Raw genomic sequence first — 26,273 nt, 5'->3', positions numbered from 1 at the left:
TCCTCTCCAGAAGATACTCCTTTATTTCTTAGTACTACAGAATATATGAACAAAAAATATTCTAATCAAGTTATGAAGATTATTTAATTTCACTGAAGCCTACCTTGTGTAATTTTAAGAAGTTTCACAGATACTCGATGTTGGGCCTGAATGAGCTCCAAGTGTAAATCTGCCACAAAACCATTATCTGTTCCTGTTTTATCATCACCACATCCCAAAACAGAATTCAAATTCTGATCATTTGAGTCCACCTAATAAATAGGAAGTGGCAATTAACAAATACAACCTTCCACTACTTAGCTTACTACATTTTTCTGCATACTGATATTATTTCAATAAACTGACAAACACTGAAATTTGTCGTATTTGTGTAATATGCAGTCGATCAAGAAAGCATGGAAAGGAGAGTGACCAGAGAGAGAAAGCACGGAAAATGGACAAAGAGAACTAGACAAAATCTGAGAATCAGTAGTAAACTGGATCAATAATAAAGACAAAACTGTAAAAACTTGTGGAGGGATAGAATTTAAGAGAATAGTGCAGAAGGCAATCTCACCCCTGAAGAGTTGCAGCTGTACTAACCACCAGAGATTAGGAACAGGCCTGCCCTTAACAGGCCACAGCTGTGTCCAATGAGGATGAGTGCTACACAAGAGTGGGTCAGGGAGGTGAGAAGGGATTTGGGAGTTTATTGGCTGTGTTGTGAGGAAGAAGGAGTTAGTGCTGCAGCTGCAAAGAGGTGCCCATGAAAAATCACCAAGAAGGTGTGGAACTTTTGCACTTTTGCAATAAGATATCAACAAAAGCTGTCTTTTACTGTGTTACCAATCCATAGAATAAATATCATATTGATATTGAATGGAGATATTTAGAAAATCTGAACTCACATCAAGAACAAAAGTTGATTTTAATAATAAACAGTTGCAAGGAATAAATATGAAAAGGATTTCTGTTCTTATTAAGAAATCAATTTATTATCATTATTTCAAAACAAACTGTTAAAGAAAGCCTAAAGAAGTTCATAGTTGATTACTGAAAGAGAAAAATGCCCTTTCAGCTTGTGCTGGCTTTGGCTTAGGTGGAGTTAGGTTTTCTTCATAGTAGCTGGTATGGAGCAGTGGTTTGGATTTGTGCTGGAAATAGTGTTGATAGCATCAGGGATGTCTTCATTACTGATGAAAAGTGCTCACACAGCATCAAGGCTGTGACAGCACTGCTTCTCACACCACCCCACCAGAGAGGAGGTTGAGGAGGCACAAGAAACTGGGAGAAGGCACAACCAGGGTAGGTGATCCCACTGACCAAAGGGATGTTCCAGTCCCTACAACACCACAGTCAGTACGTGAACCTCCAGGAAGGAGGAAGGGGCAGATGTTTGAGTGATAGCATTTGTCTTTCCAAGTCACCCAAGCTACAGGTGTTGGGGACTCCTGGAGCTGACTGAACTCCTGCCTGCCCATCGGAAGTGGTGAAATAATTCCTTGTTTTGCTTTGCCTGTGTGCACAGCTTTTGCTTTCCCCATTAAACCAGCCTTACCTCAACCCAGGAGTTTTCTGGCTTTTACTTTTCCCCCAGAACACTGTGAGGGACTGGGTGAGCGGCTGTGAGGGGCTCAATTGCCCGATGGGGTTAAACCACAACACTAATACACAGAGATATATTTTTTCTATTCTCTTCTTACATGGGCCAGGAAGATGAGGTACATTTCATAGTGCTAAGATTTCTAAGTATGAAGAAAATATGAGGTTTGTGCCATCAAAATACAATATATTACTGATACATTTTGTTGCAGTGTAGCTTTTTGTAAACTTTACCTTTGTACAGCAGCTGTCAAATATCGACTTTCCATCCGGTAAAATGGTCATTAGCCGAGATGTGTTCATGTCATTAATTGCTTTTTCAAGAACTTCATAAGCAATTTGTAATTGTTCTGTAGGTGTTTTCTGAAAGGAAAACCCATATAAACACATTTCCTTAGATAACATTAAAAACTATAATATAGATGATCAAAAGTAATATGTTTTTCTTTTTAGCTGTTGAAGTTTAAAACTGTTAGACAATCTTTACACAGGTACTGCTCCCCAGACCTTCATATACTAATAGTAATATTTTAAATTTCAAGTAGGACTGATTTCCCTTCAGCTAAAAAAAAAAAAATTTACTCCGCTATAAGCTAATTTACAGAATTAGCTTATAGTGGAGTGAAACTGAACTTAACAAATTAAATTGAAATAATAGCATTTGCAGTTTTTCAATAGTCCATTCAACACTACTAAGAAAAGTTTTTTCAAGAAACACCACCTTTAAGTAGACTGCCACTGAACTAAACCCTGTCCATGTGTGTAAGCATTAAGACACATGACTGACAACACTCCTGAATCCTCAAGCTGACGCATATCATTTGTCCTTAATGTACTTTAGTAACTAATTTTATTGGAAAATTCTTCAAAGTGCTGAACAAAGCAAGAACACTTAGAATGTTTCATGATCTATTCCACATGATCCTTACAAAAAGAAGGAAGCAAAAATGCAACCCAAAATATTTTCCTAAATTAAGCAAGGACTAAATTTTCTACAGTCTTTATAAAATCTGCCATAAAACCATTTAAGGCTGGTACTACAGACTGGCATAAAAAAAGGTATACTGTGGAAATCACTATGCTCATGCTGCAAAAAAAAACTTTCAAATACAATCCCTTCCAGGAAAAGGACTGATAAAAAAGACTTGGGGAAAATTTTCAAATTGCATTTAATTTGAAAAAATATCTTCGCTTTATTTCGTCTGCTTTAGTAGGATTGCATGAAATATTTCATCTTTGTAAACTAAATACGAAATCGTATGAAAAGCATCAAGCAGAAGCGTTCTTATTCTATTCAAAATCAATGTATCAATTAAAATAAATTTGACATTACCATCAGTATTTCAGGAATATCACATGTTTCGTCTTGCGAAAGAGAAGCACTTCCTCCTTTTTTATAGGAAGAAAAGCAGAAGTGAGAATCAAATAAATCCAGAAAATTTTAGTACCATTTGATCAGCTCTACTTCTAATTTCAGAGTCTGGCAATACTTCTGCTCTTCAGTGCTTGAATATGAGAGGTAATGATATTGTTTCCTGAGGAGCTTTCCAGGGCTTAGACACACAGCAGTGTATGTACAGTTACACTAATACAGGATATTATTAGCTAATAATGTCGTGTTTTAAAGGCACCATGTATTTCATAGCCACATCATATCCAAGCTAATGAAACTAGGACTCATTCTGTAGTTCCTCCTATTTTTGTAGCATTCATATCAATTCTCCATTTTGAAATCAATTCAAATCTAGTATTATTATCTCATTCACAGTTAATTTCACTCACAGAATCATTTTTAAGAATAAGAGGTCATATTGTGATAAATACTATTTCATTTTAATATTTCTTGAAGCAGTATTATCAGCTTTTAAAAGTTTGCTTTGATTGTTTAAATTGCTTTCATTTATGAAGAATGCATCCAAACCTATGTTTCCTTCTTCAAAACAAGAGAAAACAATTTTTTAGTTCTTGGTTAAACCCTCCTATTTCATTTCTTTGCTGAAATAATTTTTTGTGTGTGTGTTTTCAGAGGAACAACCTTCTAGCTACTCCTTGTGCCACTTTTGCATACTTGTTTTTGCTTGTTCACTGTCTCTCACATAAAAAAAAAATTTGTATTCACTCAGTATCTTTCAGTAAATAGGTTCTTTTCAGCACAAGCACATGCTTGACTGTCAGCCTGTTTTGACCAATGGCTCCTATCTATTCAGCTTTTTTTTTCCTCCAAAAAGACATATTTAAACTGAATGAAAAAGAAGGGATGCTACAATGAGGTTCTCATTTAGCCTTCCTGAGAACTTTATAATTTTCATAACACCACCAAAACCAATACCTACTCTGCCTTAGCAACAAATAGTAATTTCCCAAGTTTTTTATTTCTAAAAGTGCAAAGCTATTATAACTTCTTTCTGTTTCTAGATATGGTCTAATAAGATCCTTAACATTTACTCTCTAGTTACTGTAAGACATCTATGAGAATTATGATTCATATTCTAAAATACACAACAGAGAGCTTTTAAAGTATGTCTAAATATTCATATTTTACAGCATTAGTCAGGTTTGGAAGGAAATTTGTTTAATGTGATTGTGATAGCATATCCCAATAATGTCAGCCAAGTCCAACTTCAAAAACAATTAAATTACTATACAAAAATCAAGAATATGTAAAGAAAACCAAACTGATGATCCAGTAAAGGCAAAAGCTTCAGTATGACCTCAATATTTTCCTCATTTGTTTGGCCTGCAACTAATCAACCAGCATTTAAAGGCTCCAAATGACCCACAGCATGTACTGCCTTTTTGCCTTGCCCATATGCAGAGAAAATAGCAGTGATCTAATCTGAGGCTATTCTGAAGGGGCTAAGAGACATGTAGAAGACCTGTGAGGAGAGTGAATTATAAGAGACATAATTCAAAACAGGGTTACTTCAGTAGAACTGGAAATGTAAGGAAAGAAATCATACATCCTTGGAAAAACAGGTTGCATTAGCTCCAATAATGGGTGAAATTATGTGCTAAAAACACTGTTCTTCTACTCTCAACCATCTCTTTACAATATTTTTTGAATATGTATGTTAGTCAGTTTTCAGCTCAGAAAGTTCCAATCTTTAAAGTCATTCTTGAAAGAAAACTAATCTTTTTCTTGAAAACTTTACCTTCTTTGTCCTTAGATTCACTTGTAGAATCAGCTACATTTTCCAGTATTGCAGCTAGACATAAAGTTATCTCTGCAAACATTACATTAGTGTCTGCTATGTTGCTCTTCTCAATTATTTCATTCATTATCCAGAGTATATGAACCCACTAAAAATGAGGAAATGGGGGAAAAAATAATTAAGAGATAAATTTTTGGATGACCTTTATGTATTACAGAGGTAGACAGGGTTTTGCACTCAAAATTTTCTAAAAATATTCACAAGCACGCAGGCAGCTCCTTTCCTGGATCTGGCTTCTTTTTTTCAAATGTCACCAGACTATGATGCTGAGTTTATACTGCTCCACAGTCCCAGTTCCTTCAGACACCGGACTTTATTTTAGAACATTATTATTCCTGCCATTCCTTTTGCAAAGTTTTATGAGTGTTCTACAGCCATAACTTTTATACCTTGCTCTAGTGCAGTAAGCCTTCCAGAAGATTTGATTACATGCCTCTCATTTATCTCCACATCTTCCCACTTAATCTCAGAATAAAAGAGACCCAAACATTACTGTTGTACATACAGAGGAAAATAACCTTCTGGGGAGCCTCCAAACAATTTCACTATATAGGGTCACAAAATTAACTCCTCCAGAAACTGCTTGGTTAGCACCAACTGGCAGCCCAGAGAGCCCATTTCACCAAGAGCCTCTCACCCACAGGACAAATTCAAGGTAAGGCTGTGACTCTATCCCATGGGCTGAATACTATTCTACTACTGACTCCCATCTCCCATGTCTTAAGTTGTAAGGTTTTTGCCACTTTAACTGATCTAGGCAACTTTCTTGAAATACATTGATATTTTCTACCACAACATCTCAAATTCTTCTTCTTACATCCTGCCCAAATGTTTTCACAAATTTAGTTTCTTACCACTGTGGCCCACTGGCAGACAGCAGGTTACGGCAAGAAGACTAAGAGAATATTTTGGTACTGGCATATGTGAGTACAGTGTGTTCAAAGTGTATATGTAATTCATATTTTTAAGAAGATTTATCTGCACTTTACCATAAGAAAAGGTACTTAGACTGGATGCCAGTATTTTACTGCCTTGACTATAACAGACTGCATTCACATTAAGAGAAATACATTACAATGGAGGAGTACTTGGTAAGCTTGGTGTTTGTGGATATATTCTAAGCAGTGACTTCCACTCTTTTGGATTTGCTGAAGTTCTGTTTTACACTTCTGCCACAAACACATTACTACATCAACAAGTATTTCTTTGCCAGGATGGACATTCTGGAAAGAAAAAACAATATAATTGTGGCAATGGGTAGGCACATAAATACACAAATAACCCAGTACATAAACAGTGTCAACATTTTTCAACATAGTAAATAAGATGTCACTTTCTTATAAGAGATGACAACATTTTGAAAGCTTTAGAAATAATTTTTAAAAATAATTTCTGGTAGATCACCCAAGCTTTTTTTCTCACAACAATATAAAGTGAGTTTAGAGGTCTGGGGAGGTTTTTTTGTTTTTGTTTTTTTTTTTTAATTGACAAGTTTCTTAAAAGTAACACAGACAAGGAAATCAGTGAGATGAAAGATGAAAATTACATGAGAGAGCAAATTAACTATAATGCTGAAATCAATAGATTCTGGAGAAACTTCATTTTTATTAAATATGTAAATATTTGTGGAAGAAAATCTAAATTAATACTTTCATTTTGCTTGACAGAGTACTTCCATGAGCTATTGGTGCATTTGAGATGATAAAGCAGTGAAAAACAAACAACTAGAAAAAAATTTGGACTGAAATAGTATTTCAGGTGCAGTAAAACCTGATATATCCACACTACTTATATTCCCATATATGTTTGAGCATAAGATTTATGTGATATTGATAATGAAACTGGGAGGAGAAAAAAATGGAAAAAAATATAAATCAAAATTATTTTTGCTACTGGTTGGGTGGCAGCAAGCTGCTAGACTGCCTCAGCTATATATCATGTAACTTCACCATCAGTGAATGCTCTGTTAATTGGGGCAAATTTGTTTTTCTTCTCTGGACAGATCAATAAGATTTGCAGGAAAGGGCAGAAGAACCAGTAGAGTTTAAATCCAGGTGACTACCTCCATACAGAGGTCACATGAAAAACTGACAAATCATGCTATCTAAAGGTATCTGTGGGATACCTCACAGACAAGATACTTTCACTAAATATACTACACCAAAGCTAAAAATGTGTGTGCTCCAGTTACATTCAAATTGTGGCAATATTCAAATTATATCTAAAATAAATTTTGCAGTTAAGATATATGCTATGTTATCAGAACAGGTTTTTCTAAAGAAAAATTGTAATTAGCCTTTTGCTGCCGCTTGTTTCAGTTTTTTGCAGTGAGAATTTACCTTAAATTGAAGACAGTGCTGTTAAAAAGGCTTTATCATTCCTTATGGTAGCTGCCCCCATTTCTATAAATATTGCAGAAGTGTTTTTCCACAGCTGAGCATATTTGCCCACCTAAATCTAACATACATAAATAAATTCGATCTCTGCTTGATGAGCTGAAACATGAAATGAGCCCTATGGTCTTCCAAATAGATTTAATATCTAATAAGCTATTTTAAAGTCACCGATTACAAAGCATTTCTAAAAAATGAAACCTTTTTTTAAAATCACAAACTGATAACATTCATAAGTACATTTTTTTACTTTTTATGTTCATGAATTTTGTTAGTCATGCAACTGATTCCTTTGATCTTCAGTTATAGGCATTCATCACAGATTAGGTGATACACTGAGAAGAAATGTCTCAAATCCTGTTATTACCTGCTCGAATGTGGAGACATAGGAAAATGTTGTTGTTGCCAAAATCCTAAGATCACGAAAAGGATCTCCAGGCTTTAAGGATTCCTCTACATTCAGCATTTATTAAAAAAAAGGGGGGGAAAGGAAAGGCAAGACATTACATCTAATTTAAAACCTAAGTTTGAAGATATCTCAGTCCATTGATTTACTAATATAAGCCAGCAGATAACATGGTCTAAGAAACAGCAAATTCAGAGGCGGGACAGATAATTCCAAGTTTATTCACCTCTATGAAAAATGAGCATTTCCATTTCTAGGAAACAGGAAGTTTTCAAGACATATTCAGGTTTTTGATGGTCATAGAATTAAACTGCAATTGCTCTAACAAGTTTTTCTTGCTTCTATGTAAAGAAATTTTGCATAAATTAGGTGTAAGACCAGACAAAAAAATTCTCACAGATCTGTCTCACTTTTCCCCTGAAAACTTGTCTGAAAACATTCAATCATTTTGCATCTTTGCTTATAACTTGGCTCATGTTTAACATACATCATGCATTTCCCACTAAAGGGAAATAGTATAAAGTCGTATTTTGACAAATGAAAACTGGAAAAAATAGGTGGCATTTTCTCAATTACTACTTTTTGTCATAGACTACTGCATGAACCATATTACATAGCTTTATAAATAATTTACAAAACCTCTTGCTGCAAGAATATTTGAAATTCAAACACAACTATAACTGAACAACACTCACTTCTAATTGTCCGTGTCTTTTCAGAACCCCGACGTGTGCTGCCTTCTTTGCTCTTACTGCCATCAGTAATAGAAAAACTACGTTCAAATCTTCCTGGGAGTACTATTGGTTGCATGAGTGTAAGAAGTTTGAGTTCTAGTTCAGCTTTCTTCCATGTTGGGTCATCTTGAGCCTAAATGAGATGAAAAAAACCATAGAAATTGGTCTTTAAAATATGTATTTTGAATATGCCTTACTCTCATAGGAAAAGACTAAATAAATAACATCTCAATCACATTCAGATTACCTGAAGAAAATTATCAACAAATTCAAAAGCAGAATAAAACACGTTCCACTCTTCATAGCTGAAAGCTAATTTTACAAATTTCACAGCAGCCTCTCCAGACACCCCTTCTTCTCCTGCAGTGATGACAAAAATATTTTCTCTATTTTATATATATGTATTCAGAAGTTTATTGAAAGTTTTATTTCAATTATTTTCATTATTTGGGTATTGATAAATATAAAGATAAATCTTCACACATTTTTGAATAGTCAGCATAATCTTGAAGGATGTTTTAATAACTTTACAAGAAACAATAGCTTTATCTTTTCACAGTAATGTCTATGCTTACAGGCTGCTTTAATGATGGATGTGCAACCACAGAATCATAAAGGTTTGAAAAAACCACCAAGATCATCAAATCCAAACTTTTAACAAATACCACCATGGCCACTTAACTATATCACAGTGTCCTGTTACATTCAAAAGAGGCTCTACAATTATTGATATTAACATATCTGTGTCGAGAACACCAAGGACCTAGTCCTTGCTGTTGCAGGAAGAGCTTATCACCCTGTAAAGACTCTTATTATCCAAAATTTGGTTTAAGATGTGCATAGAAACACATACAATTTCTCTCAAGACTGTTTCTCATTACTGCATCAGAAAATGTTCATATACACACAAGGAGCCTATTTTCTCACTTTTCAAGTTTATTCAGACCACAGTAAGGCAGAAACTAGACTTCCTGGTCCTTGGAACTCTCAGCAAGTGTTTTAGCTAATATGTTCAGCAGTGTTCTGTAGTCATAACAATATGCCAGAGTCACTGTCATGAGTTGGAAGGGAACTACAAGCTTGATCACCAAAATCCAGCTCCTGGCCCTGCACAGAACCACTACTAACATGAAAATTAATTCTGCCCACTGAGTATTTATATCACTGGGTTAAAAATTCCTTTGAAATTCCAATCTAGCTTACCTGCTAGCATCAACTGCAGAAGACTAGATGATGGATTAATTATACCAAAGTGATTGGTCCCACTGCTCTCTCCACCTTCAACATAGACAACTTATTAAGTCAATTTATAATCTATTAGACTTGTTATGTTCTAATTAGTCAGTAATCATACCAAGAAAAATATTGTTCCCAAGTGTACTTAGTCTCTATATTTCCTTTTACTGACAAAATACCTCTATACCCAGGACTATATTCAGCCCAGAGCCCAGCAAACAAAAACGTGGAAGGAACCATCAAGTCCAGTGTTTTTCTCAAGTTTTTACACCTAACTTTGAATGGAATTTTTTAAATTAATAGAATACATCAAGCACCATGGTATTTTGACCCTGCCTGGCTGCCTGACCCTCATCCAGCTGCTCTCAGGCTGTGCAGGAACTGCTCAGGAGTAGTGAAAGCACTGTTGTGTTAACAACACTGTTTTAGCCATAAATATATGGCACAGTAAAGCCTGTAAGGGCTGCTATAAAGTGAACTCTAGTTTACTTAGAAAATAAATGCATAAAGTGCTGCAGATTTTTACTAATTATAATAGACCATGGAGACCAACCTGGATTTTTATTTTCTGTTATGTGAAGATAAGAAAGACTACCTACTCTTACAGGTGCTATTGCTATAAATCAAATATATACTTTCAGGCACATTCTTTTTTTTTTTTTTTCAAAATAGAAAAATACCAAAATAAAATGGAGGTCCAGGCTCCTCAACAACTGTTTTTGCTTCTTTGAGCTGTTACCTGAGAGGATTTCTAGGCCTGCAGAAAAAAGCTCAGAAGTGACCTCAGGAATTTGCACTTCATCAGGAACAGGAGGATGAGGGGGCAATAGATTCCTGCTAGGATCAGACAGTGCTTCCAGGATGGCAAGGAACTGAGCTGCAGCACCATCAAACATTGCCACCAGCAGCCGCTCGGTAGTGGTGCGAGGCCATGACACCTAAGTAAGAAAAGGTAATTTAAACCTTATGGTATCTAAACCTACTTGCAATAAAGCAAGATTTTTTTGAAAACATTTCTCCACCAGAAAGTAAGTACATGTTCAAAATAGAAAATTACTTTCTGTATAATATAAATATAAATAAATAATATAAATATAAATATAAATATATTGCTTTTATTAATATCATGCTTCAAAGGCATAGCAAAGCCTCATGCTAAGCAGGTACAGCACTTAAGTAGACTAATCATTTCACAGCAACCAAACACACTGCTGCATGGTATTTTACTTCAAAAATAGTACAATAGAAATTGAGAGAGCGTTTTAAGGCTATGTAGTTTAGATCCACGCAGATCTCTCCTGATAATTTTCTAAAGTAATAATTAGTACATCTTCCCTACTTCCAAGCTTGTCCTGAGTTTTATTAATAAATTCTGTTACTTATGAGATGGAAAATATAAAACTTTCTGCTTGTGTATAGTATCATGTGTATTTAGAAGAATTATATCATGGTTTCATCACATGACAAGAGTAAAGGAAGAGAGGATTATATGAAATGCCAGACTTACATTTACTGCTTTTCTTGGGTTAACTTTTGACTCACGTCGAAAGCTGTTCGACTTTTTTCTGGATTCATATACTGCTCTCTTGAAAATCATTACTGACATCTGACACAAAGAAAAAAAGTAAGTCATCATTTGTTACATGTTCTGTTCATAGAGATCATAACTACCTTTTCATAATGACTTGCAGGATGATACCTTTAGAGTGGCCTCTCTAAAAATCTTTTCTGTCTCTGTATGTTCCAGAGAAGAACTGATATCTTCTAATTGCTTCAGTTCGTCAATCTTAATCAAACCACGGCGAGCAAATATCTGTCCAAAGAATTTAAAAAAATATATATATTCTGTGTTCATATCCTGTATGTTGATATCTAATTTTAGAATAATATTTCTGATTTTATACAACTGCAAAGAGCTGCAATGAAAGTCAGGTCCTGAACAATTGAAAAGGAAAACAAAACCTTTGCAAAATACCTTTTGTACATATGCATGGGACCTGGCCAGCGTTTAATGCTAGAAGTTTGTAACTGTGAGTATACAGAAAGTGCTATTGCATTTGAGTTGATTATGCATTTACATGGGGAAACACATCTCCAATTTGCAGTAAAATTTTGGAATATGGACAGAACTCTAAATACATATGATCTCATAGTAAGTAGAAATATTTAAATAAATATTTCCCATTTGATTGCATCTGAAATGCTCATAAGGTAAATCAGGATACCTCTCCATGAATGCCGGCTTGACAATCAAAATAACACTGAGAAACTGCCGTATATAGGGTGGCTCTCCATGTCAAATAATGCACAGATAAAAGTGGAATGGATGATTCCATACATATACTGGCCCACAGTAAGTATTCCAGGACCTGTATTGAAGACATCTAATTTCAAAATGAATGCATTTTAACCCACATAAATATACTTTCTATTATAAAGGACAGATACAAAGATTTATCCTCACCTGGTAGGACAAACTGAAAGAGGGGGGGAATCACTAGAAATTGTATTAATTTTTAACACATTTTATTGACTAAAAAACATTCCCCTGCAATTTATTGGGTCTTTTCATCTTAAACTGTGGTCAAGCACTATTTTAGCCTCCAAACTACCTTACGCACTCCAGTTCACTATAGTTTTGCCACCAGACAAAGATCCCCCCCTTCTCTCTCATCTGCTCTTATCTTGAGAGTTAGCCCTCCCTTTTCTGGCAGCTCTAGTGACTATTTTTCAACAGGATCAGCAAGCTTATCTGGAATGCAATGGAGTCTGTCTTTTGCAGTGAAAAAACTGTGATTAGATTAATTTATACCCATGGAACTCTTGGCTCCTAACTTGCAAGGCAATGTAGTCATTGCAGCAGTCTAATTTTAATAATTAGTCCTTCTCGATTGAATGAACAGTATCTGTATCTTCCTCTTACTATCTTCTTTGGGTCAGCTTTTCCCTGAAGTACATAAAATGTGCACAACCTTTGTCCTAAATTAAGCCAATATACAAACTTTCTTTTAGTCTGAATTTCAAAAATCGGAAATACCCACAATCAATTCCTCTGTTTCCTGTAGCGGAAACCTGAGTATGCTAAAGGAGGTGCTAAATCACTTCTGTTTTTAATAGATGCTCAAAAACAAAACATCTTTCTTGCTCATTGAAGGATTAATAAAACAAGACATAAGAAAATCTATTGTATTAAGGCTGATTCAAATTCTGCTCAAGTTTTAGGAGAAAAGAGTAAAGCTAAGACAAACAAAAACTACATTGAGGAAAAAAAAAGGTGTGAGGGAAAGGCCAGGTTAGTTTTATCAAGTATTCACAACTAAAACCCTAGCCACCAGGTGTCAGCACATTTCCACATTTTAAGAAGCAAAACACCAATTCTTGAACATTATAGATGTCCAAAACAAAGCACTTGGAATCCTCTGAAACAGTCTAATAAATGGCATCTCAGTGTCCAGCAGGATATTACGCTGGGCCTCATTGCGCAGCTGAGGAAGGAGCAGACTCAGGAAGGCATGAGAGCTCAGAAATCAACCACTTTGAAACACAGACGTCTTATTTCCTCGTGACAAAAGTACTACTATTGGCAATGCCAGTGAAATTGAAAAGTCAGGGTACATTGTTATGCAAAACACAGGTGCATTTTCTAAACTTCTGCAAATTTTATAACCCTTTCTATTTATTTTGCCGTACCTTAGCAGAATGACCCATCACCATCAAATGTCTGCATATGGTGTAAATATGGATAGTACCTGCAAAAATAAAATCAAATAAACAGGTAAATTCTATAATTCCACATGAAATTTGTTATGCTAAGCAACTCAATCTTTTTCTTATTATCTGTGTTGTTACTTCCGGAGAAGAACAATTTAATGATTTTTCATTAAATGAATGAAAAACTAATGATTTTTCTGTATTTCTAATTCAGAGAAGATGAAACCATTCAATTCTTCTGCAACATTAGTTTCAAAAACACCTACACAGTGAAGCAGTGTAATCATGACAGTTCATGCAAATGAAATCTTAAAAATTTACCTAATCCATTTTTTACTCAGTAACTGCTAGAGAGACAAATCTTACTTTCATCCCCAAATGCCAAGCTCTTTAAAACAAAATACTACATCTCCTAACAGACCTCACCTTACATGACTCTCTTAGTCCATCTGTCCTGGCAGACACCACTAATATTACATTAAGTATGACAAGTGACATGAAGAAAATTGAAAGCAAGTAGAGTTTCCAAGAGCATCAAAATGACTCAAAAATAAAAACCTGTCAAAAATGTACTTGACTCAAGCAACGTTATAAAATTTTCAAAACTCAGTCTTAGAAGTATAAAAGACACTGTAGTTCTGGGAGACAAAAAAAAAAGCCTATTCTTCTGTTTGTCTGAATGTTCAGAAAGGGACACCTGTGGCAGCAGGAGGCATCACAATGTCAACTGTCATAGCTAGAAGCGTGTTATTATCTCAATAAGCTCAAATGGAGCAAGTATTAGGAAGATTTCTTTTATCAGTCAAATCTGTAATGAGGCACAAAATCTATTATCTGAAATTGCAGAAAAATGCTCAGGAACTAGGGAAAATATGAGTTAGTGTCTCCTTCTAATTAGAGCAGATTACTGGCTAGGATTGGTACAGAGATCTGTACCACACACAGGCACTGGGATGTAAGAATGGCAGGGGAGTATATTTTAATATTAATTCTTCTCCCATAGAAACATGCAATCAAAACACACACCTCAAAAGTAGGGACTGAGGGCAACAGCAGCCCCAGTAAAACAAAAGGATAAGAATTTTGACCAATCACAGCTCAGAGTAAGTACATTTTTCAAAATGTACTTAAGAACATATTATTGTCTATGCAATTTATATTGCAACAATTGACCATAGTAGCTCAGTTGGTCAGAGCATGGTGTTAACAATGCTAAGGTTGTGAGTTCAATACCTGTATGGGCCAGTAACTCAAGAACTGGACTTGATGATCCTCATATAGCCTATTCTAATTCCGAATATGCTGTGATTCTGTGAAATTCATACTAGCCCATTTATTTTTTACTAAATAACATTGCCTTTCAAAGCAAACAGAGACTGTTGTTGTTCCTGAAATTAAAATCTTGATAAATCATACTCTGTGCATCTAGTTTGCAGAAGTTCCATTCTTTTCTCAATTTTTCCCTAATACAAACATTTACAAGCAGTACCCTGAAATCTTATACATACATCAAAATCCTTAAGTGCCATATGGTATTTTTAGAATGGTTTTATTATCAACTCTTCCTTTCAAAGTACTTTCAAAAATACAAAGATGTAATGGCAGACAATAATTTTCTACTCTTAGTTCTGCAATCCTCTTTTCAAAAAAAAAACCAACAAAACCCAACAACAAACAAGCAGAAAAACCTCCAAACCAAAACCAACAAAAAAAACAACCAGAAACCAAAAGAAACAAGACAAAATGAACCCATCAAAACAGACATTTTATTGATAGAGGAGAAATCTTGTACATTTTTTGCTAATCAGGATGGACTCCAAAAATGTCCTTACTTTTGATTTTATTTGTACTCTTAAGCACAGTTATGATGAACAAGTTGATGCTTTTATGGCAGTCCGCCTGAAAATGTACACTGTGAAAATCTTTATTTTAAAATCCCTCATATTAGAAAAACAAAAAATTACCCAAAAAACCCTACTGTGATTGAAGACTAACTAGAGATTTATTCATGACCCTTCAGTTGACCTTAAAGAGTATAAAATTTTCCCTTCACAGCTTTGCTCAGCAAAGAAATGTAAATGGAAAGCCTGAGGTACCATTGTAGATAAGCCAACACAAATCCTCCTGAGGTAGAGCCACTTGCATAGTGAGTCGTAATGAGGTCAAGGCATTGAGACAAGTCTGCAGGGACTCTCCATTCTGAAGATTTCTGTCTCTGCTGCAAACCATCTGATAAATGCAAACATTTCTTGCCTGCAAAACATGGAACTAAAACACACAGAAATATATATAAAGTTAATTAATATAAGCATATGTCGGTTCACATCAGCAAAGTACAACAAAATGATGAGTAAGAAAAAATTAGGCATAACAGCAAAAAAAATCAGCATGACATTGAACTGAGCATTAGAATATGGAGAAAGTGCTAAAGCTTCAGGGTTGCTGTACCATGAATGTGAGTCAGTTTCCACTGTGTCACAGGATGGAAATGCATCTAGTGCACTAGGAGTGCTGGAAGGGGTGTAGGGAGAATGAGGCATTAAATTGCTATTCAAAGAATCGGGCTTTGACACTTGGCTTCTCTGTAGATGTCCTCCATAAACTAAGGCAAGTTTTAACTTTTCTACACTTCTCCATCTATATCACCACTATCTTATTTCTCACTCTCATCTGTTACTTTTCTCTTCCACAGATGGATTTTTTCCTTCTCTTCCTTGTAATACCTAAAATAATGTGACTTCACTGGTGCCTGGACTCCAGCATCAGCTGAACAAACATGAAAAAATGGGCTAAGTGAGACATGACCAGTCAGTACCTATTATTCTCTCAAAAGCCTCCTAACCTGGTAACATTTGAAATTATATTATTTTGTTGCAGTTGATTCACTGAAGCTGGAAGTTTCTAGCCCTGAAATGCCATTTCTTAGTGTTATATTAAGAAAAAAAAGCTAACTGCGAGAACATGGCAAAAAAAAAAAAAAATTTAAAGCCTTAAGATGTAATAATTTGACACATTATCATTTTCCACTTCCAATTATAGGAATAATTGCCAAACTAAATTTCGTATCTGAAAATTTAAGGATATCTCAATCTGCAAAGGCTAAGTTACAGAACAGGCATTTTAGTATAGAGTTGCCATAACATTTACCAGTAGGACTGGTTCAATGTCTAGGCAGACACACAGAAAACAGAGGAGAGCATCTCTGGAACTTCAAATTTATTTAGAAAACATTTTTTTAAATGGATTAACATAGTCTTCAATCATATTTCTAGGAAGCTGAACCACATTTTAAAAAGAAAATTAATAACACAAAGTATCTCTTCTATCATGATATCTGCTTCTAGATTTTAAGTGAACTGTCTGCTTTCTTCTCTTCACTAAACACCTATTTACACTCTAACTCTGATTCGAGGATATGAATTTGATTAGCTCAATATACAGGAGCTGCCAACCATTTCTCTTCATTGCTCTTGATAACAGAATAACTTGCATTAGTTAATTCAAAATACCCACCATGTACAAAAGTAGAACTTCTCAGCAAAGAACTGCTTAAAGTAAAATATAGTATGTTTTTAGCATTGCTCCTATATCCACTGAAACACTTTCTTCCGTGAATAACAAAAGGTATACTGTAAGTCCCTACCTTGATAAGCAATTGACACAAAAGGATTCCAACACATTCTTAAGGTCACTCAGCTTCCCAGAGCCTAAAGCACTTAGAAAATTATTTAGCATTCTGCCCTTTTTGTTCATAGTGAGCAAACAAGCTATAAAAAATGTAACACTGCTTTTCTAACTGTCATGACCTTTTATTACAAGTAGTATTTTGCACATTCATGGTACAAAATACAGGAGAATATTTTAATTGTCTTGCATCCTGCCTGGTTCTTAGATCATAAAATACAGAAATTTCCAAAATTGCAGGACATTTATCAAATTTTGCCCACATCTCGATTCTGACAGTGGATAACAGCAACTACTTCAGAGCAAAAACTGCTGTAAGCAGTTACAGAATACCACATTCAGAGAAAACTGCTGTTTTAACATTAAGTTGATGGTGGTTGGCTTCTGCCACAAAAGCATTAGCCACTTATATCCTCTTAAAAATCTACACCAACTCCAGATGTTTATACGATACATATGATCATTAAATCTCAATGCAATTTATATCAACAAACTATTAAACATTAGTTAATGTTAACATATAATTAATATGAAGTACATTTGTGGAAGATAAAATGGGCTACTTACTTTGAATCTGTGAATGTCTTTGACCAGAAAAATTTTAAAAACCCACAACCTACCATAAGTGCTGCATTTTTATCTCTGACACCATTTGGAAAAAAGGCAGATTTAAAGCGCTGCACATCATCCATGACATCATCAAGGTTTACAGAAACGAACTGCTGAAGGTATCTTTCATAACACTGTTGAAGTGCCAGCTTATATTCCTGAAAAAAAATCATATTTTTTTATAGTTTGTATATTGCATTTTTATTTCTATAAAACATGTGGGGTTTTTGTTATCTTTATGAAAAAAGTATCAATGTGAAAGAACAACAGGAAGTAAAGCACTACGTTTTCATACAAATATCCAGCATGTAGTGTGAACACTCAACATATGAAAGGTTGAAATATTTAAAAGAATGGCTTGTGCTTCACAAGTTTTGGTGAGTTTTGTTTATTCTAATAGTAAATACAACATATCAGAGAACAATTATAAAGCAGGGTCCTGGGCTAATGTAATAAGGAGTTGCTGGAATTCTCTACAGTTTTACAACACTAATGACAAAGATACTACAGGAAAAAAGCATTTCATAATGTAGAACTTTATACGTAATATATAGATATAATCACTTCTCTCTTCCTCGTTTCCCTGTTCTCAAAGCGTCTCTTTTTTTTTTTTAATAAAACAGATAGAAAGAGTAAGATGAATTTTAAAAGATTGAAACAAGTGAAAACTGGAATTTACATATGGTCAAGAAATCAGCATTAATAGACCAGAAATTGCCACTGGGTCTTTAAGAACTGTTAGCAAAGAGGATGTTGAGCTTTATGTCTCATTCCAAACAGAGCTCCCCAGCAGCGTGTCGAACCACTCTAAAATCATGCTAACTCTATGGTTCAGCACTGACTCAGATCTGGAAGTGACATTCACTGAATCATCACCACCACTTCCTTCAGCAAGACTACATTTAGGTTTCTCTACCAATTTCTCTAAGTCCACCACTCACACTAAATAAATTATTGAGGAAAAACTAACTAACTGCTGGTAAAAATGATCCTTTAATATTTAATCACACAAAATTCTTATTTCCTTGCATACCCTTCTTTTTTCAATAAAATTCCTTCCACCACAGTAACACCTTAAATTTTTAATCACCTGAGTCCAACTTACATGGCCCTATTGTCCTATTTGCTGTGTGAAAGCAGCAGCCATTCATAGAAACTTTGACTTTCCAGGGACTGCTACAGGCAGTCAGTCACTTGTGTAATCTAATACATACATTCAAGCTGTGATAACACTTAAAATGCAAAGCCATGGATCAGAATACCATTAAGACAGTTACTGACACACAACAAAAAGGTAAATTTTCTCCTAAACACTTTAAAATACGTGTGTATGACCAAAGACTACAGGCAGATACAGGCAGAATGGGAGGCAGGGAAAAAACAAGTCAGTACTGATCATATGATGAGTAATAGACTATGTAATTTCCAGATATATGACTTAATGAATTTAGGTGTGTCCTAAAAAACACAAAGCAGATGTATTATAGGAAGGAATCTAAAGGCATTAGAAAAATACAGCAGGAGGACAGAAAGCTAAGTGGGTGCCTACTCACTGACTATTCATATGCAATAATTATTTTCTAAGGACTACACATCATTAAGTGTTATATCATGTGCAGGTTAAAATTAAAATATTCAACGCCAGCTTTCAACCAGGAGTCAAGAGGGGTACTTATGGAATAGGCTTTACCCTGCCTATCACAGACCTTGGTTTTACACCACATTCATCCTTCCTGTAATGCATTTGAAATTTGCAACATCCATCCCCTGTTGTTTCTATTTATTTCCTTCCAGGGAAAAAAACTGAATGAAAACTAGGTTTTCATTCTAAAATTACATTAAAGAAATGCACTTAAAAGTGTGAGTTCCAAAAATAGTTGAAAGTATTAACTGGCCAGCAAAACAACTTCTTCAACATCAGTAACTTCACTGTAGAAAATTTCACATTACCCTAGAAGATTGAAGTTGCAAGCAGAAGTCTTTACGCAGAAACACAGATTATTTTCAGGTAATCTAGGGTCAGGTCATTAAGCGCCTTGAACATAAGGACCAAACTATATTGGAGTGCTGCTTTGGGAAGGCAATGCAGACTACAGAGAGCAGCATTTGATACTTTTGAAATAACCTTACTAAGTAGTCTGTGAGAGAAGCAGTTCCCAAGCACTAAAAGCTTCATGTTATGTTTCAAGCAATTCCTAGGGCCCAGAACCATGAGAACCTCAGGAGTATACAAACATGAAGAAAACATGAACAGGATTGTCTAGGCAATGCTATTAACAATGGCTGCTGTTCCAGCTTCCTTAAGAATTTCTTTATATCTAAAGCTACACCATGACCCTGCACCTTCAATTGTAATGGCTTTGCAGTTATGAACTCTTCTATAGTCCTTCTTCTGCCTCCTAGTGAGTGCTGAGTGCTGCTGAAACTCAGCTTCAACTGGCTGTTTCTTACTCAGGAGCAGGCCCCTTTCGTGGAATTATTCAAAGCACATGCAATGAAGGATATAGAAGACTTCATAACATCTGCATGATATTCCTGCCTTTGCCGTGGCCTGCAGAAAAGCTCACCAGGCAGCCCCAAATAAACATTCTCCATTAACAGCACAAAGAGCATCTCTCCTTGCTGCATTCCATAAGCAAAGGACATAAGAGTGAAAGAACAGTTTCACTGGATATGTGCCTCAAAAAGATGGCCCCTCAAACCACCTTGATACATTTCCAGTTATGCCCTTTTCTTTTTTATTTATTTTCTTTTATTCCCATTATGTTAAAAAATTAAGTAGAAGGTACAGAACTGGCTTTCTAACTCTACATCTCTGAGCTGCTTCTGAGTGTTGTTTAGTAACTACCCTTGAAAGCCCCAGATTTTATGACATGACCTTCTGACACAAATATCAATGAGCTTGTAAATGATTCAGCCTTGGATTTTTTTCACAGGAAACACAAAGGACAAATAGTATATAAAAATATGTTTGCCTTATTGAGTCATATCAACACTTACTAGCCTGGTATCCTATCTCCAACAGTAGTCAGTAACATATGACTAAGTGAAAGCATAAATAGAGGTATCATATAGTGAAACCTCTCAAATACTCTGTCTCAAACAATCTAGCTCCTGAATCCCTTTTAGTTGTGATCTACCCTTTTTGAGGAGACCAGAAATACACACATAATTCAAGATGTAGCATCACTGATAAATATAGCTGTACAATTTGTAATTGCACTCTCATTCTTGCTCTCTGTTTCTCTCCTGACAATTCTTTTTATTCACGTTTGGTTAACTGAACATTGAGTTGAGTCAGTGGAACTGCTCTGTCATTGTCAATTTGTACTTTAACAGCATTAAAGGCACAGTCAGATATTGTACACTATCATGCTAAAACATAAAAAAAGGAAAGATTTTGGGGCATTTGAAAAGGCAATGGGTGCATAGAAAATACAGATATAGAAACTATATTAAAAATCAGGGCAATTTTACAATAAAAAGCAAGAAATACAAACAACCAACTGTCACTGGAATTATTTTGTAGAAGTTTTTGCTACTTTCTAAATAGCTTTCAGTAAAATGTAATTAAAAATTAAAGTGGCATAGAAACAAAGGCTATGATTGAACCTTTTCTGATTTCAAATTACTTACTTTGATCTGAGCAAGGGTATCACCAACTTTCACAAGTCTTTCATTGTAATACCACTCCGGTAGTCGTGGCTTATATTTGATCCAAATGTTAAACAAAGTATTTGCTCTAAAAAAAAGAAATATATATATAGGAGAAAAGATTTCAGATTAAACTGGCAGGAAACCTGTCATAACAAGTAAACAAATCCAGAAAGCTTCAAATTTTTGAAAACTCCTTTCTTCCAAATCTATTTGAACTTCTACATATTTCAAAACAAGTGATCATTAAAACCAGATTTAACAGGCAGACAAGGACACTTCTGGGTTTCAGTTCTGTCACCAGTTTTTATCATGCATTTTAAAGAGGATGAATTTTCTCCCATGTAAATTCTTATTAAAATGTCCTAGTAATAACCCCATTGTGTTGTTCAAGCACAGTCGCAAGCAGAAAATCTGTCCCACCGTTCAGCTAGTATTTGAGAAGTTCTCTTGGAAGAAACAATTTCATATCTTAGATGCAATGAATTACAGTTCACAGCAATTACTGGACTGGAAACTACAAATGTTATGAGCAGGAAAAAAATCCCAAAATAACAACATATGGTGAGGTGGCTGCAACTTTGCAAACTGGTAGCCATGGAATAAACCATAAAGCTATAGAATATACAGAACTATGGTATATAGACTTCATGCTATACAGAGCTACACCACCAGTCATGAAAGAAGAAATGTTCAGGAATTTTCAGTTGTAAGGGGTAGGTTTCAGAGAGAACCAAATGACACACTTTCTAAAACAGAGGGGATTTTATGGCAATAATTGTGATGCTCTTCTGTTGCCTCTATTATTCTAGCCACTGTTGTCATCAAGGATGTCTTTGTGTAACAAATTGCCTATTTTGCTGAACCAGCAAGCCTCCCAGAAATGGTAACTGATTCTAAGCAGTTTCCCTCTGCTACAGAGACACTGACTACATCGTGCCAGTACTGCGGTCCCTATCACCCATGGTTTGATGGCCTCCTGTCCTCATGTGTACAACTTCCCCACACTACGCTTCTTTAAGAAAGCTACATTCTAGCTGGAAAACTGGGACATTTTCATAGAAGTACCCTTAGCAAATCACTACCATTATTGACAGTGTTCACAGTGCCAGGCATCTCTTATATTTATCTCTTAACAAATTACTTGTATAGAAATGTCAGCAGAGTGCCTTGTGATACTACTACAGGCAAATTATTTATAGGTAGCAATTTATGAGGAAAGAAAACAACTGAAGAAATATAAATAAACATATAAAGAAATTAACTTCTGAAAGATATCCTTCCAGCTGAATTGTCATGCATAAACTATATGCTTAGTGGTGTGAGGTAGCTGGAACTTTTCAACTTCTCTTAAGACTGGGATGGTAGATTAGAACACAAGATACTTTCTTAAACTGTTCTCTGACATTCAAGCACTTGGAATGCATTCTCACAGTCTCTCATATAACACTTCATTTCAGCTTATAAGAAAACTCCCAATTAAAGAAAAAAGCACAATAAATAATATTTTTTCCACACAGAAAGCTGTGAGCCACCTTCACATTTCAAAGTGAAACAGATGGCTTTATGAGAAATCTGCCAAAATTATCTTTACAGTTAAGAAATGCAACAATCATAATCCTTTTATTTTTTTCCTAATAGTGTCATCTCAGCGCAATTCTCAGTTCTTGAAAGTAAGCAGCAAGGAAATAAGTAGGGCATCCTAGAGTTGTATCCTAAAGGAAAAATGCAGTAACAGCACAAACTAGGCCAAAAGCAACAATCAGAATAAAATGTTCTAAGGCATTTTTAAGGAGAAATTTTTTAAGGAAACCAAAGTCCAGTGAAACAAAGGCTACTTTCCAAATGGATGGGAATGAGTCCCTCCTGATCCACCCATAACAATTAACAGCCTGGATGGGTACTGAATTCTTATACTGAAAAAAATAATCGACACCAGTGAGTATCTGAAAAGAGGCTCCAAAGCAAAGGAATCTGTCAGGTAGCTGAACAAAGTTCCCTTGGACTATTAAAGGAAGAATTTAGGAAAATTTCAGAGACCAAGAGATTTGATGGATATCAGGGGGAAAAGGAAAGAGGGGGAAAAGAGGTATCAAGAATGACCCTGGATGAAGCTCTTGAAAGCTAAGACTAGTACATTTCTTTCAGACTGATCAGCTCAAAGTCCCCAGCAATGGTCATCTTCATTAACATGAATGTTCATGTTAACACATGAGATTCTCAGACATAATAAACAAGTAATAAATCTGTAAAAAAAATAGTTTAGCAAAGTACTGACGAACCTGACCAGACTTTCAACTTCAGTGGGAAGGTTAAGGTAAATTGATTCTGCTACAATGCCATGACTAACTACAAGTGAGTTCACGATGCAGGAATGTTTCTTTGACACAGACAAAAGAGGAGAGTGAGACATTTCCCAAACAGCTCCTCAGCCTTTCCTTTAAACAACCTGTAGGACACCAGAGTAACAAGTTAAGTGAATTCTTGAAAAAAACTAGTGGACTGTTGAAGCTCAGAGGTGAAATTTCTTTTATTTCCATCCATAATAGAAAAAAATTCCCTAAGATCAAGCCAGAATAGTGTGCACAGGATAAGGCTCACGTGGCCAAAATCTTTACTAAAAGTATAAAGAATTCTCTGATACTGATCAAAAGCCATCTTATTAAATAAGGGTGGCTAAGCCACACAACATGAGATAAAATCAATAGTTCAAGGTAAAGCTTTGATGGCCCTGCTGCCAAGAGAAATGAAGCAAAACAACTTCTTGTTTAGCTGAGGAAAAATTACTTTTGATTGCTATTTCTGACAGAAAAGATTTGTGATACCAGGGATGCCCTCAGTAATTTTTGTTTCCTACATTAGAACATTTAAATGCCTAAATTATGGCCTTTCTGTTGACCTATAAACACCAAAGTTTGAAAGAGCTGGAGGGATGAAGCAGATAATTTTATTTTTCTAAATTAACATACTTGCCATGTGGAAGCTGGTTTTCTTGTTGCTCGAAGAACAAGAACACTTTGATCTCAATCCATGCCACAAGATAGTATGAAAAATGTCATAGCAAGAAGTCTTTAGAGCATTTAGGAAAGCATCTGTAATAGTCATTACCTTCAGAAAATCTTAGGACCAGCCAGACTACAGCTGGTTCTGCAACCAGCACATGCTCCAATTTTGCATTATCAAACAATGAAGCAGTGGGAGAAAAAATCCTGAAATTTCACCATCACAAATAAATAAAGTCTCGACTTTGCTGACTGCCTGAACATATGCTAATAATCAGAATTCCAGTCTTCTACCTCTGTACTGTCCCTATACAAATGAAGAACACCTGAGGATGCACAGCTACTGGGAGCTTCATGTTAGTCAATATTGCTAATGCCCTGGAATTTTGGTAGGGCTCATTACCACCAGAGACTTCTGACATCAAGGCCTGTATAGAGTCAGTTCTCATCTCCATGATGAACACAGCAGATTTCTTCAGATATGAAAATGCTCTCATGCCAACCAAGGTATGCACGGTCATGGGTCACATCCACAAAATTTCAGTTTGAATGAGACAGAACTTACTTAGGTTTGAGAGATAAAGCAAAAAAAGACTTGAAGACACTGCTCACAAAAACTGGTAACTTAGCACTATATTGCAAACAGCTTAGATTCAGCATGGCCACCACCTGACCAGAAGACACAAAGAACACATACAAGAACCACTGCTGGCAATTTTGGTAGTGTCTGAAGCCAAAAACTGTTGCTTCTTTGAAGTGGACTTAGAGAGAATAGCTCTCAAAATAATAATACTATCAACTAAAGCTGAAAAATGGTCTGGAAACTACAAAAATGCTTCAAAATAGCAAACCACTGAAATCAGCTGCTGAAACAATATAAAAAGCCAACATACTGAGATTCAAAACACTAGAGGCAAGATCCTGGAGACTGATACCTGCATGATCCACCTAGGCCTAGACCCAATAATGAACGTGCCCCATAAACAAATTAGGAAGCCAGATAGCTTTGAGTGGGAAAGATCTCCAGCTCAGACAAAGGCCAGGCTGCAGAATCTGAGTGCCTTCTGAAAATATATACAACTACTTCAGAACAGGGTAATTTCTGGACTATTTCTAGGAAACTACTCAGTGAAATATGCAAGGGTAGAAGCTGTACATAAGTGATAAGGTAACCATCCTGTAACCTAACCCCTATGCTGTGTTTGAAGGAACTTTTGATTCCCTGGGAAACTTGTGGGGTTTATGTTAAAGGCCTGTAAATTAGAACAGAGTAGGATTCAGATAACAACAACAGAAAATCAACTGTTTACTTTAAAATAAGTACTTGAGCTCTTGTATCACAATGTGCCTAAATGCAGCAGGAAGAGCTACATGAGAAATGCACAGTCTGTAAAAGACCTATGCATGCACCATGAATCATACACTGATTCCAGTTGCTCTATCTTAACTGCATTACAAAATCTCGACTTATGCATACCCACAGATATGCATGTATGCGAGCAAACAAATATGCACTATTATACTTGCCATATGTTCTGCCTGCATCTATGTGTATAAAAATATACCCACGTAGACAGAGACATATGCACAAAAAGAGCCGTGTGCTGTTATCCTCGCGTAGCCCTACTTTTGAAGGCATGTACGTGCCCACAAGAGTTCACCCTCACAAGCAGCCGCACACGCTGGTGGGCTGCCAGTCCCTGCAGCACTGTCAAGGGATTTTCCCACCAGGAAGCTCAGGCAGCTCTGACAGAACCAACAGTGGGGCTGCCAACTTCCACAGCCCCTTGCGCTTCTTCCCTAAAGCACTGACTTGTAGGAAGCACTGAAGGAAAAAAAACGGCGTTCAGATTTTTAACGGGTTTTCGATACAATAAAAAAAAAAAATAAAAGGAAACTGATTGCTTTGGCACACTGCTGGGGAAGTTTGTTTGGCGAGCAAACTCCCGGCTATCCTCCAGTGCAGCGGGCGCGGGATGCCCAGCGCAGCCAGTGGCGTGAGGGGGAAGCCGGGCAGGGCCGGGCGTGGCGGGGCGGGGGCGGGGGGGGGG

The 26,273-nt window shown here is 35.9% G+C and overlaps 1 protein-coding gene across 1 annotated transcript in view; it reads right to left on the bottom strand.

Annotated features, from left to right (window-relative positions):
- The window catches only part of CFAP54 (cilia and flagella associated protein 54), a 125,988-nt gene that overhangs the window by 76,912 nt on the left and 22,803 nt on the right, over nt 1-26,273 (bottom strand). Inside the window, 17 exon segments of the mRNA XM_031057539.1 lie at nt 104-251; nt 1,816-1,944; nt 2,915-2,970; nt 4,734-4,881; nt 5,882-6,016; nt 7,554-7,639; nt 8,288-8,459; nt 8,574-8,686; nt 9,530-9,604; nt 10,302-10,500; nt 11,070-11,168; nt 11,262-11,375; nt 11,788-11,931; nt 13,253-13,311; nt 15,370-15,541; nt 17,578-17,724; nt 21,203-21,308. Of these exon segments, the coding sequence (XP_030913399.1) occupies nt 104-251; nt 1,816-1,944; nt 2,915-2,970; nt 4,734-4,881; nt 5,882-6,016; nt 7,554-7,639; nt 8,288-8,459; nt 8,574-8,686; nt 9,530-9,604; nt 10,302-10,500; nt 11,070-11,168; nt 11,262-11,375; nt 11,788-11,931; nt 13,253-13,311; nt 15,370-15,541; nt 17,578-17,724; nt 21,203-21,308 (2,102 nt within the window).

This window comes from Geospiza fortis, unplaced genomic scaffold (genome assembly GCF_000277835.1).
Source record: "Geospiza fortis unplaced genomic scaffold, GeoFor_1.0 scaffold186, whole genome shotgun sequence".
NCBI lineage: Eukaryota > Metazoa > Chordata > Aves > Passeriformes > Thraupidae > Geospiza > Geospiza fortis.
The sequence above is the reverse complement of the archived record's forward strand: the minus strand, read 5'-3'. Positions and strand labels throughout refer to the sequence as shown.